Source organism: Carcharodon carcharias, chromosome 22 (genome assembly GCF_017639515.1).
Source record: "Carcharodon carcharias isolate sCarCar2 chromosome 22, sCarCar2.pri, whole genome shotgun sequence".
Lineage (NCBI taxonomy): Eukaryota > Metazoa > Chordata > Chondrichthyes > Lamniformes > Lamnidae > Carcharodon > Carcharodon carcharias.
This window is the reverse complement of record NC_054488.1, coordinates 46,571,107-46,589,214: the sequence shown is the minus strand read 5'-3', so window position 1 is coordinate 46,589,214 and position 18,108 is coordinate 46,571,107. Positions and strand designations below refer to the sequence as shown.

Sequence of the window (18,108 nt, the reverse complement as noted above, 5' to 3'; positions counted from 1 at the left end):
CATAGGCAATTGTATCCCTGAGCAGCGCAAGGCTGTCAGAGATCTTCCTGCCCAGCACAGCACAGGTCTGGTCAGGGTGAATCACCAATTCCAGAGCGGATTTGATCCGATTGGCAATGACCTTGGACAGAATCTTATAGTCCACATTCAACAGTGAAATGGGTCGCCAATTTCTAATTTCCTCCCTTTCCCCCATGTGCTTGTAGATGAGAGTGATAATGCCTTTCCTCGTGGATTCTGGCATACTGCCGGCCAGGAGCATACTCTCGTACACTTCTAGCAGGTCCGGGCTGATCCAGTCCCACAGAGCCAAATACAACTCCGCCGGCAAGCTGTCGCTTCCGGGAGTTTTACTCTTCTCGAAGGACTCAAGGGCCTTAGTCAGTTCATCAGGAGTTAGCGCTTTGTCCAGGCTCTCCCGTGTACTGTTGTCTAAGACCTCCGTGATAGAGGACAGGAAGGACTGGGAGGCCGTGCTGTCTGTGGGCTTCAATCCGGCATAAAAGGATTTGCTGATCTTCAAAATGTCGGACTGCGATGACTTTACTGACCTGTCTTCTTCCTTCAGGCTGCTGATCACAGAGCTCGCTCTGTGTACCTTTTGGAAGAAGAAACGTGAGCACATCTCATCCTGCTCCAGGGAGTGGACTCTGGAACGGAAGATTCATCTAATAATGATAATACGTGAAAAATCTACAGTATCACAATGGAAATAGAAACTTGGCCATAGAAGTAGCACTTGCCTTAACAATGCACTCCTTTTAAAATCATTATTACAACAACTTAAACTGTAGACATGTATGACAAAAATTAGCATTTTTGCCTAATATTTAGCTTGGTCTTGCTTTTTAAAAAAAATTGTCATAGTGTAAAATAGATTGGAAGCCAAGCTTCACTCAGAATATTCCAGCCCAGCTTGTTACATTTTGTTACAATCTGTCTGTAAAGTTTCCAAGTGATGAAGAGGCTGAGCCAGTCAATTTGATTATAAATGTCTGAGCGATTTGTTCAGAGTATGTGTTTGACTTGCAGCCATAGTCATAATTGCAAGGCACATATTACCCTTTGCTTCTGAAATCAGTGACTGATATGAAGCCTTTGAAAAGAACTGTCTGAAACTTCCGAGGAGTTACATGAGGTAGATAACTTGCATAGTTGGAATTTTCTACAATGTGAGGAGCTGGCAAAGCATAATCACTTCTCTAAAGATTTGCTTTGTTATTGCTACTATTCATTTGTTCTATTGCAGAATATGAATTCCTTTGGTAGTTTCAGCCCAAAGCAAGGTCTACTGTAATATTCTACCAGTTTCAAAATCAACAAGGATCTTGTGCAGGTCATAGGATAGATTTAGCTCCTGAAGTTACAGAAAAACAAATTTCCTGTTCATTATGTTTGGTCTTTACAATATTTTGCCAAGATATTAAGAGAAACGGAAATACTCTCAAGAATGTAGGAAACTAGGACTCACCTACAGGAGTAGCTTGAGATACAGAGACCACAAGGATTTAATGGGAAAAGGGAAAAGAAATACAGAAACATAGCAATAGGTTCCGTCAGTCATAGTTTTAACAAGAAATTCACAAGTGAGAACTGAAGGACTTTTAGTTTTTAGTTATGATCAGCCGCAGCCTTAGAATTCAGGTTTAATTTCAGTATTTCTGTTGGTTCATTTACAAAATTGTTCAAACAAATAAAAGAATGTTATCAATTAATTAATCCTTACATCACCTTCAATTATATTTTTACAGTGCAGTGAGCTGAAACTGCTGTATTCTGTTTGACACATAAAATATATCAATTATTCCAAAACTTTAAATTACACTCGTGTTTATTTTGGTTGCAAACACTACAGAAATAAAGGTACAAATTCCAGTGTAGCTTTCTTGCTGTAATATTAATGTTTGCAAGTTGCAGACATTAAATAAAGGCTGGCTGAGGGACAATGAAAATCTTCAAACCAATTGGCACTTATAAGATCAACAATGTCAAATGACTTATGCATTAAACCAGTAGTCATTAAACTATATTCTGGAGCTCAAAAAATTCTGGTAAAAATATAATTTCCTAAATGAAACTTGAATCATTTTAGGTTATGTACTAGTCTTTATTTTCCTTTAAATTTAAGAGATTCCCAGGTGAATTAATCCACTAGAGGACCAGGTAATCCCATGGAAATGTCCACATGGGCATTCAGAAGCCTGTTAAATGATTCTACCTCAGCACAGTTGTTGTACGGCCCATATAAGTAGGCATTGTTTCTTTGTTGTAGATCATTTCCAAATCTGGAAACAGGGCTCGGCATTTGCTAAAAGATGGTATGGGAGTATGTTGTTGATGTTTACCATTGGGTTTGCGCACTCCTCTGTGTGTTAGATTGTCTTTCATTGGATAAGCAATAAAATGTGCCTCAGGATGGAATGCAATGACCTGTCCATGTCATTCTAAAGCCATACGCACTGTCAGGCTAATGTCTTCACTCATGATTTCTTTCTGATGTTTTCCAAAGCATGAAGCTGAGGCACCAAAATAATTGTTAGTTTTTGTGCCTTTGCCCAAGCCCTGGAAGAAGTTGATAACTGTTGATGTAAAACAAAGGCCATTGCTGTTGCATTGGGTATTTTGTTCCACAGTAATTGTTTCATTTAAAGTTGATAGAAGGCCCAAAGATTCTTCAATGTTGTCTGATCCTGTGTAGTCAACCATCTGAGAAAAGGAGAGGAAATTCTGAGCTTGCAACAATCTTGAAATGTTCTCAATATAAGTGGGTGAAAACATAACCTGTTTTTCTCACATTCCTCTGCCCACTATTATAACTGAGATCTTATTTGAAATAGATTAGAATCTCCACTCGTGGAGCTGAACATGTTTATAGACTTATTTTGCAAACTAGTTTCAAGATTAACATCTCTGCAGCTCACCATAAACATCATTTCGAAACTAAGAAGCGTACTTCACCCCTCTGCATTTTTGTGTGATATTTCCAATCCCCACATGGGCTGTGCAATTTTATTTTGTACAGAATACAGAAGTTTCCCACAGGCTGAATCAAGAGCAGGGATGGGAATGGAGTCAATCAAAAGAGGGGAGAGCTTATGGCAGGGGCCAAAGTGGTGACCTTGGTCTGTGAGATATAATAGAGCAGGCCATGGGAGCTATCCGTGACCACAGTCTATGTCACACTGTGACCAGCTAGGGTGGGTGGTGCTAAAGCAAGATCACAGAGCAGACAATGTCAGCTCTTCCTACCCCAGCATTGAATCTTCCAAATCTGTCAGAAGAGTTTGGGTGATAACAGAACATTTTGGTAGGAAACATGATGAAAGACAATACAAGCAAAGGTCGAAAGAGAGTGCATGAACAGAGAGACCTGGGGATGTTTGTGCAGAAACCCTTGAAGGTAGCAGGATAGGTTAGCAGAGCAGTTAATAAAGGATATGGGATCCTGAGCTTATAAATAGAGGTGGGGGGTGGGTTGTGGGTGGGGTGGGTGGGGTGTTGGCGGAGGGGGTGGCGGGGGCTGGGGGTTGGTGGGAGGGGGGTGGGGCTGGAACATTCTGGCCATAGAGTACAGAATCCTGGAACTTATTCTAAACCCATGTAAAACATTACTTTGGCCCCAGCTGGAGTACTGTATTAATGTCACCACACTTTAGGAAGGATTTTTTAAAAGTTATTTCGCAAGGTATGGGCATCGCTGGCTAGGCCAGCATTTGCTGTGCATTCCTAATTGCTCTTGAGAATTGCCTTCTTGAACCATTGCAGTCCATGTGGTGCAGGTACTGTTAGGAAGGGTGTTTCCAGATTTTGACCCAGGGCTTTGGAAGGAGTACAAAAGAGATATACTAAAATGGTTCCCAGGATGAGGGATTCCAGTTATGTGGATCAAAGGTTTGGATCAACTAGATAAAGAAAAACTGTTTTCAATGACCGACAGGTCGATAACCTGAGGGCAAGGATGTAAGGTGACTGCCAAAAGACCCAGAGGCAACAAGAGGAAAGTCCTTTTTTTTTACACAATGTGTGCTTAGGATTTGGAAGGCATTACCTGATATTTTCTACAGAACTGGATATAGCAACAGCAACAAGTGAGTGGCAGCATCGTCATGAGAGGAACAGCCAGTCAAGAAGTAGGTTAAATAAAAACAGAAAATGCCAGAAAAATGCAGCAGGTCTGGCAGCATCTGTGGAGAGAGAAACAGAGTTTATGTTTCAAGTCCAATATGATTCTTCTTTGGAACTAGAAAGAGGCAGAAATGTGATGAAGGCGTGGGGTGAAAGCTAGAGATGTTACTGTGGATAAATAATGAACTGGGGGGGAAATGTGCAACAATGGGAGAGAGACTGAGGATTCTCATTGTACTCAGAGAGCATCACAAGATCTGAACATGGAGGAGGCACAAGAGAGCCAACTATGGGTTGGCACAGATGGGTGGATGACAGTAGTACTGTGGAGATGGGAGGATCACTCCTGCTCCTCCATATTTCCCAGAAATAAAAGTACAGGATCTTTCACAACCATTTCCTCAGCTGCATTCAGCGGTCCCTTTGAGTCTATTGTTTATATCGCTGTAGAACTGGAGAAACTAGCCAGAGTTTCATCCAGTTTTTCATACATTTTGCTGAAGGGCCCCAGAAATAGGCACGGGACTCTTCATTGTATACTTAAGTTGATTTCAAGTGGTCACCACATAAACCTAAAAACAGTGAGGACCAATATGCTGCCAGCCATGCCTCTGCCACAGATTAGCTGCAGGGTCTCACAGTCAGGAATTAGTTTGCATTGCACTGGTTTTAAATCCAAGGAGTGGGCAAAACACATACCAATTTCTCCAGCTGATATGTCCAAACAATTGCTGCCAAATGTGGCCCATTCCAAGTTCTAAGATCAAACTTATCATGTAAATTGTGTTTGAAAGCCCTGGCTTACAACATAATGTGAAGTAATTGTATGAACCACATTCTGAATCAGATGACTAATAATGCACGTTCGAACCATATCTGGGCTGACGGGATTTGATTTCTTTCAACTGGAAATTTTGATGAGATAATCTTTAATTGTGAAGGACCTTTAAGTGGTTTTCAAAAAATAGTCAAAACAGAATACAGGTATTGTGACAGAGCTCAAAAGAAAAATAAAAGCATGCAACTAACTTTGAACTGAATTGTAACACAAACATAAACTGTTTATAGAGACCCTATCTTTCACTACATTACTGATAATGACAATTGATTTGAACAACATGATCTCTTGACAAAGACTCTTTATCATTTTATTTGTTCCTTTTTGTTTCTCTTTAAAATGAGAAGAATTTTGAAAACACTTCCATGGATTCTACTGCCCATTTATAATCACTCATTTGTTCTTAAAATGCTTCAAAATGTTTTATAAGTTCAAACTAGATAAATAATTTATTCATCACCCCTGTGCAAAATCTCAAATGTGAGTCACTCAAACACTGAACGGAACCTTTATATTGAATTTATTATGGATAGTTGTAGCTTTTAGATGCTAATGTTCAGATTCTGATCTGCTTTGTTACTTTTGAGCCTGTTTATGTCGTTCCTTGTGAGATTTTGGATTCCTTTTAAATTGAAATAAGATGCACTAAAGAGGCACTGTTTGTGGAAAAAGTGTTCAACAAAGATTTTTATTCACTTGTTCCCAAGTCCAGAATATGAATGTGAGGTGAGAGTGACTATCCTTGATATCAAGGCAGTATTTGACCGAGTGTGGCATCAAGGAGCCCTGGCAAAACTGGAGTCAATGGGAATCAGGGGGAAAACTCTCCACAGGTTGGAGTCATACCTAGCACAGAGGAAGGTGGTTGTGTGGTTGTTGGAGGTTAATTATCTCAGTTCCAGGATGTCACTGCAAAAATTCCTCAGGGTAGTGTCCTAGGCCCAGACATCTTCAGCTGCTTCATCAGTGATCTTCCTTGCATCATAAAGTCAGAAGTGGGGTGGTTTGTTGATTGTGTTCAGCACCATTTGTGACTTCTCAGATACTGAAGCAGTCCATGTTCAAATGCAGCAAGACCTAGATAAAATCCAGGCTTGGGCTGACAAGTGACAAGTAACACTTGCGCCACACAGTGGATGAGTGCAGCTCCAACAACACTCAAGAAGCTTGACACCATCCAGGGCAAAGCAGCCTGCTTGATTAGCACCCCATCCACAAACATTCACTCCCTCCATCACCAACGCACAGTGGCAGCAGTGTCTACCATCAACAAGATGCATTGCAGCAACTTCCTAAGCCTGCTTAGACAGCACCTTCAAAACCCACGATCACTACCATCTAGGAGGACAGGGGCAGCAGACACATGGGAACACCAGCACCTGGAAGTTCCCCTCAAAGCCACCCACCCATCCTGACTTGGAAATATATCACCGTTCCTTCACTGTCACTGGGTCAAAATCCTGGAACTCCCTCCCATTGACCATACTGTGGGTGAACCTACACCACATGGACTGCAGCAGTTCAAGAAGGCAGCTTACCACCATCTTCTCAAGGGCAATTAGGGATGGGCAGTAAATGCTGGCCTAGCCAGCAATGCCCACATGCCAAGAATGAGTTTTAAAAAAATGTAGTAAATGACATAGAATCATTAAATGTTGCAGCACAGAAACAAGTAATACGTGTTGACTATTTTAAGCAGTATCAGTTAATATTTATATCCTGTGCTGTTAGAGTTCAAGTAATGCTATCCTATGCAGAAATCCTATTACATCCATGCATTTAAGAATATTAATTGATATTTTCAACCGCACCGACAGCACAATTAGCACAGTTCAGCAGAACTCATACTGACTGAAATACCCCATTATTCACTGGCATATATAATCTTGTCATAAAGCATGGGAAGGACAAGTAAGTGGCTCTGTGTAGAAGAGATTACATGTCTCAAATTAAGTGATTTTTTTTCCTCATTAATTATATTGATTAAAGTATGAAAGCTGAACCGTTCGCATTTTTACATTCTCGACATAATTAATCTTGTTGGGTTGTACAATTGTTACTATCTGGTTTTGTACTATAATTTTTAAGCCCAAACTGGTATTTGCATGACACTTTTTATTGACTGTGGCACCATATCCTTTTTTTATAATTTCTTTAACATTTATTCTGGTAAATAAATTATATGATCAAACAAATTACATCATTCACAATGATATGATTAAGCTTACCTACCAAATTGACCATTCTAATTTGAATGCCGTCACTAACATTTATTGGAAACTTCAGCCTCCTTCAAAAGCCTTGCAAGCAGTTGATATTTTGCCAGAAATTCCTCCCAGGCAGCAATATTATTCTGTCAGCCTGAAGTGTCCTTTTCATCATGCTGTAACAAGATTTTTGAGTTTTTTTCTGTTTTTCCAAAAGTTTTGAAAACAAGCTGTAGTATGAATTTTAAAAGCCACCTTCAGGTAGACCTTCATGACATCAAATGGGTGGATTTTTACTTCAGGGAGTTTCTGTGCCATCTTCAGCTATTTCCACTTGGAGAATCAAGGATAGTCAGTATGGCTTTGTCGGGGGGAGATCATGTCTAACAAATTTGACTGAATTTTTTGAGGAGGTGATTAGGTGTGTAGATGAGGGTAGTGCAGCTGATGTAGTCTACATGGACTTCTGTAAGGCTTTTGACAAGGTCTCGCATGGGAGATTGGTCAAGAAGATAAGAGCCCATGGAATCCAGAGCAATTTGAATCTAAAATTAACATAGTGGCAGGAGGCAGAGGGTGATGGTCAAAAGTTCTTTTTGTGACTGGGAGCCTGCATCTGCAGGGTTCGGTGCTGGGTTCCTTTCTGTCTGTAGTATACATTAATGATCTAGACATGAATGTAGGAGGTATGATCAGTAGATTGGCAGATGACATGAAAATTAGTGGCATGGTAAATAGCGAGAAGGAAAGCCTTAGACGACAGGTCAATATAGATGGTCAATAATCCTGAAGAGTGTGAGGTGATGCATTTTGAGAGGACTAACAAGCCAAAGGAGTACACAATGAATGGTAAGACCCTAGGACAGAGAATCAGAGGGACCTTGGTGTGCCTGTCCATAGATCCTTGAAGGCAGCAGGACAGGTAGATAAGGTGGTTAAGAAGGCATATGGGATACTTGCCTTTATTAGTCAAGGCATTGAATACAAGAGCAGGGAGGTTGTGATAGAGCTGTATAAAGCGTTAGTTAGGCTACATCTGGAGTAATGTGTGCAGTTCTGATCGCCACACTATAGGAGGGATGTGATTGCACTGGAGGGGGTACAGAGGAGATTCATCAGGATGCTGCCTGGGCTGGAGTGTTTCAGCTATGAAAAGAGACTAGATAGGCTAGGGTTGTTTTCCTTAGGGCAGAGAAGGCTGAGGGAGGACCTGATTGAGGTGTACAAAATTATGAGGAGCATAGTTGGGTAGATAGGAAGAAACTTTTCCCCTTAGTGGAGGGGTCAATAACTAGGGACATAAATTTAAGGTAAGGGGCAGGAGGTTTAGAGGGGATTTGAGGAACATTATTTTCACCCAGAGAGTGGGGGGTATCTGTAACTTACTGCCTGAAAGGATGGTAGAGGCGGGAACCCTCCAACATTTAAGAAGTATTTAGGTGAACACTCGAAACATCATAGCATACCAGCCTACGGGCCAAGTGCTGGAAAATGGGATTAGAGTAGATAGGGGCTTGATGACTGGTGGGGACACAATGGGCCGATGGGCCTCTTCCCATGCTGTAAAATACTATGAATCTATGACTCTATTTGTAATCCGTGCCTCAATACCATTTGGGGGGGGAAGTCTGTCATAATAACTATGAACTTTGCAACTGCTTTATATAAGGTTAATCATGTTTATCTGAAGATAATTCCAGGCAAATATTATGGTTAACAGCAAGTTTTGTTGTGTGTAAGCCGTCCCTTTCTATCATCTTTCCAAATCATTGCCAGTGGAAGAATGACACAAAACCATTTCAGGCTTGAAAGCAAAAATGAAGGTTTTATTTGTTCATGGTTAACAGTTGGTGGTTACTAAACCAGCTGTATTTATATATTTACTGTTAGAAAGAGCAAGTAACAAAGGCAAATGATTTTCAGTGCATCATTCATTATACTGTACTGAGAATAACAAATATTTAAATATGCAACAGGAGGAGGTCAGAGTTAAACATGTCGGTGACTAAGAGGTTAGTAGTGGTGCCACATGAGATGCCAAGATCAAATAACTGACTGTGGGTGGAAGAGATTATATGCAAGACGAGACTGAGTGAAGAATGGTATGTTTACAGTCTACTGCCTACAGTGCCCGTGGAAACGTAAGTTTGGACTCTCTTCCTCAGGACACCTGATTTCAATCTATAATCGGGTAGCTTTCCAGCTCTCTGGGCCATCTCTTCTACAATTAGGACTGCATTCATACATAGAGAACTATATGATCATACTGGCTTTTGATCATAATTAGTTTCAGATCTTCCTAAATAATAACAGCACACCCTACCTGAAAACAGTCCAGCACATTTGGCATTACTGGATACAGGACTACATTTATCAATCTTGAGCTCCTAGTGGAAAGCTTCACTGAAAGAGGACATGGGATGGAAAATTGGGTTGCTGTAGTCCTATCTCAACTGCACTGCAATCTCTTCATGCTTGATGGGAATGTAAGATTGACCCAAAATGGGTCTGGAGATGATAAATGGAGTATCTCAGTCAAGCCTGAATCTGTCCTTACCTAATGTCAATGCAAATAGTGCTCTGTGGATTAAAAAAACGTTGCGACATATACTTCTACAGATGATGTTGTTGAAAGTCATGTAGTTACATTGGGGAATTGTGAGGATTTTCAAATAATAATTTAACACACTGATTATAGGTTGTAAATACAATATTTACCATTAAATAGCTGAGAACAAAAATCATTTATATCCCAGAGAAAATGGAAGATAAGGTTTTGCATGTTTTATGTAAGCTTATCAAATTTGCTTCAATGCAAATTGATAAAATGCCTTCTACTTACCAAGTGGCTGAAGTCGTTTTTTTTACACTTCTCAGTTCAGACTGGAGGATCCAGTCAGAGAAACAGGCTGCTGTTCCTGCCCATTGCTGGCAGTATTCCTTTTGACTTTGCAGTCCAATTGATTCAGTCCAAGTTCTGAAGTTTTGAATTATCCATCCCCTGTTTCAATTTAAAATCTGTGTTCAAAGCGCAAAAGGAAAATCCATATCACAGCACTTGCTAATAGTTTGGTTTTGCAGTCATATGAATGGTGGGCTTGAGACTCACTACCTGAAGCATTGTTATTGTGGGAGCATGCTGTGCCAATAACTGTTGCCTGGGCGCTACATTTTTTGTGTGACAAAAGACTGTAATTTATTGGCATGAAATGCAGCAGGAGCACGATTGACAGTCTGTGGGATAGAATTTTCATGTGATGGAAACCTTAGATCATTATGTCCTTTATTCCAATGTAAGTTGGCTACCACAATGTCAGTGCTTTCATCATCTTCCTGTGTGTACTGGATGCACAATGAGTCACTATTTCCCTCCAGTGGAGCTGCTTCACTATTGAGCAACTGCTCATTTCTTGTTACTTCAGAGGATGAAGCTAGTGTGGTTTGCAAGTCTGTTCTCAAATAGGCCTGGTTCACCTCCAGGTCAGTAATATATTGTGTCTGATCTCGGCTGATTTTTGGCTGATCCCCCAGTATGTCCGCACTCTCTCCTTTCTGCTGTTGTTCAATCTTTTCGCTACTTACACTGAGTGGAGTATTTACTAGCAGCTTTTGTGATGGGCATATCCACTTTTTTGAAAGCACTGGACTTTTGCTCAATGTCAATTTGGGTACCACAAAATCTTTATTTTGACTTTTTGTAGACCCACTCAGGTTGTTACCTCTCTCTTGGCATCGGGGTACTTGTCCCCCAGCGTTTAATTGTTCTGGGCTTCCCTTGGAGTAGTCACATTTCCTTATCATTTTAAATGGCTTTGAGGGCTTGAAGTTGATCTTAGAATCTGCCTCATCTACTTTGGTACCTTTATTCTCCTTAGGTAACATCTGAGACTTAGGCAGCCCTATGTTTGTCTTTCCTGTGTTCACGTCATGGGTTATTAAAGTTTGGTTGTGTTCAGAAAAAGAATGGGAACAAGATAAGAAAACAGAAAACAGAGCTGGTTCAGGCTTTAAAGTTGTGTTAGGCAGCATGATTTTTCCTGAATCATTTCTTTTCCCCCTGGTACTTTTGCCCTCTTTAGTTGCATCCAGTTCGTTTTCCTTGTCCGAAAGGTTTTTTCCTGGAATATTGAATTGTAAGATTTTCAGCAGCTTTGATTGTCTCTGCCTATCTCGATACTCTCTTGATTTTTTTAATAGGTTCTGTAGGCTAAGTGCAGGGGTGTCAGGAGATGAATTATGGCTCACATCAGTCTTATCAGTCAGATTATGGAGGCATTCTGAATTACTGCTGTTGGTTTCATCTCCTGTGAGTATTACGATAGAGTCAGCACTCCCAAAGCTACATAAATTCTCTTGCTTATTGATAGAATTAGTAGCTTTGTGTTTTGTTGTATCAGTCATTTTATGTATGGTAAAATTTTGAACAGCATGAGCAGTTGCTTTGTGAAAGTCATCTGATTTGGGGCCATTCTTTATGTGACCATTGGCCCTTGTACTATTTCTCGCCACAAGATCCAAGCAAGAAAAACTGGCATGGTAATCTGAAATGCCAGATCTTTCATTAATCAAATCAGACCTCATTTTTACAGGTACAGGATCTGGCATAAGGTTTGTAGTATATATTTCTTCAATGTCATTCGACATCTGTGCAACAGTAGGGTCAGGTATTTGAGGCTCATTGTGTCCATGTGAGGTTTTGTGCATAGTGGTTGAGTTGGAATCCTTTACACATTCACTGTTCACCTCTTTAACAGGGTCGTTATTCACAGGCATGTTAGGGAACATTAAAAATGAATAATCTTCTAGAATCTCCTTAACTGCCGGCACCTCAATTAGCTATAACAAACGATTGAAAATCAGTCTACAATTATAGAATTACTGATTATATTTGCATATCATAGCTCACAACTAGAACAGAGCTCTTCTCTATCAGCTATGCACCATTGCTGATGACTCCTTCGTTCATGGAGGAACCATAAAAATGCCCTTTCCAGTACAGATTATTAGATGTATTTTTATAATATACTCCAAGACAAGCATTATACAGTTCCTACCATCATTTTTAAATTCCAAATACTGGTTTAGTGTCAATTATTTTTAAATAAATGAGAATAAAGACAGTTTTTAAAAATGTTAATTGCACAAGAGTGAAATACTAAAATCAAAGATATTTTCCAAAAAGTTAATAAACTGTCAGCCTTAGCTCAGTGGTTTAAAAAAAAGTCAAGAATATCAATAAACAGAAAGGTAACTGGAAATCAAGGAAGGAGCCTCTCAACTGGCTTCACGGCCAATTAAATACTTCTGGAAACTGTATTCATTCTGGCTCGTGTAAGGAAATCTTGCAGCTGATTTGCACACAGCAAGGTCCCACAAACAAGAGAAAATATCAGATAATCTGTTTTTGATGGCATTCATATAGGCACTGGGAGAACTCCTCTGCCCTACTTTCATTAATGCCACGAGATCATCTGTGCCCACGTGAGAAGGAAGAGGGTTCTTCAGTTTAAAGGCTCATCTGAAAGACTTCCAACTATGCAGCATTGGTATGGTACTGTACCAGAGCATCACCTCAGAGTATGTGGTCAAGTCTCTGGAATGGGGCTTAAACCCACGATCTTCTGACTCAGAGGCAAGTGTTACCACCAAGCCAAAACTGACCACCATATTAACTTTTTGGAAAATCTTTTTGATTTTGATATTTCTCTCGTGCAGATCAACATTTTGCATCTCCAGTTCCCTTCTCGGTCACTCTAGTCATTTAGTTTAAAGTACATCAGCACACATTGTGGAGTAGCTCCATTCACTTTAATAGGAGCCAGGCTGCAGGCGATCCTGACCTGGTTACTTACATTGTTTAGTTTTTGAAATTTGTCATGGTACAATTTAAAATATATTTATCATCCAGAGACTACAGTACAGGTGTCCTTTAGAAAACACAGTGCAGTAGAGTATACAACAGCACCTCGCCATTCTGACTGTGCTAACCTTATGGAAGTAACCTGGCAATTGAGTTTTTACAAACAGCTGAATCTAAACAAACAGCATACCTGATAAATTTAAATAACAAATAGGAAGGCCTCACCTGCACACTGTTGAGCAGGTTATCCACCTCCGATAACTGCATATTTGTTTGTGTTTCATCCAGTTTGCCCTTTGCGGTTTCACTATAACTCATGGCCTTCAATTGTAATTTCTGTATCTCTTTCCTATGTTCTGGAGAAAGCTGGAAAGAACCAGTATGACTTAACTGATGTTTCTTATACTATTGTCTTCCCCTTACAGAACATTAACAATAAATGTTCATCTTTAGAAGCAACAATTAATATTGATCAATCAATATGATCCAGTGAAAATTGTCCTTTCTTGTTGTCACTGCAAAGAAATTTAATTTTGCGTCAGATTTAGGCAGAAAGCTTCAATGAATAGACAAATTATAGCATTCTTATCACACGTCTGGTAAGCCTAACATACAAGGCACCCAGGAAAGTGTAAATGTAGAACATTTTAAATAAATTAACAACCATTTAAATTATTTCATAATTCTTATTATCCATTACTCTGATAGAATAAAAAACTTTTCTGAACATGGTCAACTTAGCATACAAAACACATAAAATTCATAGCACTGATTTAACCTCATCCTTAATAAAGAGTTGACAAATTAAAGCAATGAAATGTCAATTGAGCCCTATTAGAATGTGCGTTTAAAAATATTGCTAATTGTGTCAAAAACTGCCAAATCCCATAATTATACAATATAAATAACATTTGCCTTCTTAACAACAATGATTATATTTTGAAGTAATTCACTATATGTGAAACACTTTGAAACATTTCTGATGTTAGTCCTCTAATGCACACGCATCTAAGTGTGGTATAGGCATTTGTCCAGACAGCACCAAATATTCCCGACTGGTTTTGCACTTAAACAACTTTTACACAATTTCAATTTTTTTCAGTTGAAAGATTTGTTTTATCTAAATTTTAGATCTCCCTATCCCCCTCCTTCCCCACCATTTCAATATTTTAAGTCGAATTAAACATGGCAGGGCCATGGTCACTTGCCAGTGGTGGAAGTATAGCAATACCATGAAACCGAATCAAAGAACCTCTGCCATTTTTTGCTGGTAGAGAACTTTTCTCCAACTTAACCTTAGATTTGATCTGAGCAAGTCGAGTTTTGCAGAATTCTTCATAACTCTCCATTCTGTAGAAAGAAATACGCAGAAAATAATGACATTTCATGGAAGGTCCTACACGGTACTGTCTAAATAAACTAACTTTAATGATAATAATGCCAGGATAGCACACTTGATGGGTGTCAGAAAGCAGATCTTGAAAAGTACTGAGGCAATCACTTCTCTTATACCAAGCCTAAATATTATCAGATACAACTAGTTCAGCAGAGAAAATGCTCTTCAACAATAAAATGATAGTCACGTGGACCCGGACAGTGAACCTTATCAACTCTTTCCACAGGATGGCAGGGGGAATGAAGTCCGAGCCCAATCCCATCCAGCAATAACTACTGGATTGCAATCAAAAGCTGAAGTATGGGTTAATTTAACTTAAATAGTTAACTTAACTTTGGAGTTTGTGAGGCAAATAGGGAGGAGTTGCATTTTATTTCATACAGTTTTTCAAACAGCCAGAGTTGACATGAAAGCGAATCTTCCTCATCAAGGTTCAGAATGGAAGATCACAGTCTGTGTCTATATGAAAACAGCAAATACCTGTGTTCAGACCAGCTTATTTGAAATTTAAGAACAGAAAGTGCTGAAAACACTCAGCAGGTCAGGCAGATCCTTTGTCAGAACTCAAAGCATTATCTGAAACATTCATACTTGTGGATTAACAGACATAGATATCTATCCGGCATGGAGGAACCTCTCCAGAATACTGAACTGCTGGGAAGATAGGAACAAAACAACAGGTGCTATTCAAATTCAGACCATTGCATTGGAAAATCTCTGAACTGACATTTCTTCCTCATGCCGTAAGACCATAAGACATAGGAGCAGAAATTAGGCCATTCGGCCCATCAAGTCTGCTCTGCCATTCAATCATGGCTGATAAGTTTCTCAACCCCATTCTCCCGCCTTCTCCACATAACCTTTGATCCCCTTACCAATCAAGAACCTATCTATCTCGGTCTTAAATACACTCAATGACCTGGCCTCCACAGCCTTCTGTGGCAATGAATTCCATAGATTCACCACTCTCTGGCTAAAGAAGTTTCTCCTCATCTCTGTTCTAAAAGGTTTTCCCTTTACTCTGAGGCTGTGCCCTCGGGTCCTAGTCTCTCCTACTAATGGAAACATCTTCCCCACGTCCACTCTATCCAGGCCTTTCAGTATTCTGTAAGTTTCAATCAGATCCCCCCTCATCCTTCTAAACTCCATCGAGTATAGACCCAGAGTCCTCAAATGTTCCTCATATGTTAAGCCTTTCATTCCTGGGATCATTCTCGTGAACCTCCTCTGGCCCCTCTCCAGGGCCAGCACATCCTTCTTGAGATAAGGGGCCCAAAATTGCTCACAATATTCTAAATGCGGTCTGACCAGATCCTTATAAAGCCTCAGCAGCACATCCCTGCTTTTATATTCTAGTCCTCTCAAAATAAATGCCAACATTGCATTTGCCTTCCTAACTATTGACTCAACTACCGTGCCATTAACAAATGGCTTGCAATGATGTGTACTTTCTGAGGATAATCCTCAAGGGATCTGCCTTTTCCTCAAAGGGAAAATATTTTCTTTCTCACGTTCTTAATGTCTCTACCTGTCAGGGGATTATTAAAAGCTTATTGACTAATCATATCCGACATAACCTAATATCTGAAAATGTTATTCGGAACCTCCTGAAAAGAAGCATGTCAGGATTTCTTTTACATACTTTGAAACTGTTTATAAATTATACAAAAAACTAGTGAATGCTGGAAATCCTTGACAAATACATGCACAAAATAACGTTCTATAGAAAGGTTGTATCATTAACCTGAGTGACCTGAGGACTCCTATTTCTGTTATAAATTATACAGATATGGCTATTGTATTTTAGTATTTCGATGCATATTCTCACTTCAAATATTATTTCACTTGTTATTAAGTTTGACTATGTAGCTTCAGTCTTGTTCCTATGGGTCATTTTCTACCTTTGGAACTGGGCGGTGGGCATCCAATGAATTCTCCAGTGAACGACACACTGCTATTTAAAGCTGGGTGGCTAACCTGGACATGCTAATTTACACTCAAATGCAAATAAAATCGGAAAATTCTGAAATTACTTAACGGACCAGGCAGCACCTGTGGACACCTTTGAGGATCTGGGGTGGGGGCTGATGCAAGGAGCCATAAGATTTTAAGCCACTTCATGGACTCCCAGGCCACCTGCAACTTTTGTGGGCCTGAATGAGTTAGTAATATTGCAGCCCCTTTTCCATTGTTTGAAGGGGCTTATTCTCAACTTCTGGCTCCATTTCAGTGCCACACTCTGGATCTTCTGCCAGCCATTGTGGAGGTGGCAGGCATGTCAGAGGACCTCCCTGTTGATTTGCTCCTGGGTCTAACCAAGATCCGCAGGTCCAGGAGGTGGCCACTGTGGCTGCCTGCATATCTCGCTCAAGGGACAGCACCTTCTTTTGATTAGGTACCTTCCAGCATTAGCATTGAGTTCAACAACTTCAGATCAAATAGCACCATTCCAATTTTAATTAGACAGCAAGTGCATGTTAATAGTTCTGCGGTAACCATTTGCAACTCCTCTGTAACTATCTTTTGTTTTACTTGTCTCATTACAATCCCCTTTCACCTTGTATCATCAACCACTTTGTCATTCAATCGCTCCTGCTTCCCACTGTATGACAGAACATCTCTTTTGCTCTTTTCCTTCCTTCCCAAAACCCCTGGCTCTGTACTTGCTTATAAGCTGATACATCTCCAACAGCTCCCAGTTCTGATGAAAGGTCGTTGACCTGAAACGTTAACTCTGTTTACTCTTTCCACAGATGCTGTCAGGCCTGTTGAGTGTTTCCACATTTTTTTAAAAATTGCGATATTCAGCATCAGCAGCAATCAAGAGCAAATAACTGGGCAGGTTGAGTTTGTAAAGATGACCTCTGTTCAGCAACTGGACAAAGAGTCTTGACTGTGGTCCCTGAGAACAGCTGTTGAGGACATTTGAAGTAAAGTGCCATTGAAGGAGGACAATACTTTGTTGCAGAATTAAATTCCACAAATTCACCCACCCACCAGCACCTATCCCTTACAGACCACATATAACTTTGTCAAATGTTAAGTAAAGGGAGCCCAAAGGTCAGAGAATATCATCAACTCCAGCTTGCCTGCTGCAGCCCAGGCAACATTTATTTGTTTTGCCGTTGTCTGTGTCGTCACATTGTGGACTCGGCAGCGCATCTGAAGGACTAAAAATAAACTCTGAATCCGAGAAGCGTGTTGCTCTGTCTCAATAACATTGCGTCTTCTTCATTTCCGTGCCATGTACATTTTGCGGCGACGAAGTGTTTTTGCAACACCACAAACCTTCAACGTGGCCCGAAGGCTATAAGCGGAAACTCTGCAAGTTAACACAGGCTCCGACCGGGGGGGTTAAGACTGATTTGACATTTACACAGGAAAGCAAATTACAAAAAACATTCTGCAGCCCACACTCAGCTCTCTCCCGGACCAGACAGTCCTCCCCTCAGCCCAGGCACTCTGCAATCACTGGAACTGGAGTCACACGCAATAGGACTGGGTTCACACATTCTAAAACTGGGTGTTCAGCTTCACGAGATTGACACCAGAACTGAGAGGTTATGCCTATCAGAGAGAGAAAAAAATTCAATAGGCTGGGGCTCTTTTCTCTACAAAGAAAAAGAATGAAGCATAACCTGATGGAGGTTGAGAAAGATTTAGGGAAAATGTTTGCACTTGT

General features: G+C 40.2%; 1 protein-coding gene across 11 annotated transcripts; it reads right to left on the bottom strand.

Annotated features, from left to right (window-relative positions):
- Positions 1 to 1,480: 1,480 nt before the first annotated feature.
- On the bottom strand, positions 1,481 to 18,052 carry LOC121293861. 11 transcript variants are annotated; one of them, XR_005946616.1, is made up of 7 exons: positions 16,984 to 18,051; positions 14,239 to 14,380; positions 13,256 to 13,396; positions 10,013 to 12,006; positions 7,192 to 7,346; positions 4,049 to 4,184; positions 1,481 to 2,706 (listed from the first exon to the last, which is right to left on the bottom strand). XR_005946616.1 is itself a non-coding variant. In XM_041217276.1 (4 exons), the coding sequence occupies exons 2-4, from the start codon at positions 14,377 to 14,379 to the stop codon at positions 10,336 to 10,338; spliced, it is 1,953 nt and encodes a 650-aa protein (XP_041073210.1). In that variant the 5' UTR covers position 14,380; positions 16,984 to 18,051; the 3' UTR covers positions 8,976 to 10,335. The 11 variants fall into 11 exon arrangements, 1 of the variants encoding a protein (XP_041073210.1); XR_005946615.1 differs by having other exon boundaries at positions 7,196 to 7,346; XR_005946617.1 differs by having other exon boundaries at positions 7,196 to 7,346; positions 17,516 to 18,051.
- Between the last annotated feature and the right edge of the window lie 56 nt (positions 18,053 to 18,108).

Bases quoted from the DNA above. Each gene is read 5' to 3' on its own strand.
- LOC121293861 (XM_041217276.1), bottom strand. From the start codon at position 14,379: ATGGAGAGTTATGAAGAATTCTGCAAAACTCGACTTGCTCAGATCAAA. The intron at 13,397-14,238 runs GCAAGTGACCAT...GGTTCTTTCCAG, and splicing joins TTGCTATACTTCCACCACTG to CTTTCTCCAGAACATAGGAA. The intron at 12,007-13,255 runs GTGAGGCCTTCC...CGTTTGTTATAG, and splicing joins ACCTGCTCAACAGTGTGCAG to CTAATTGAGGTGCCGGCAGT.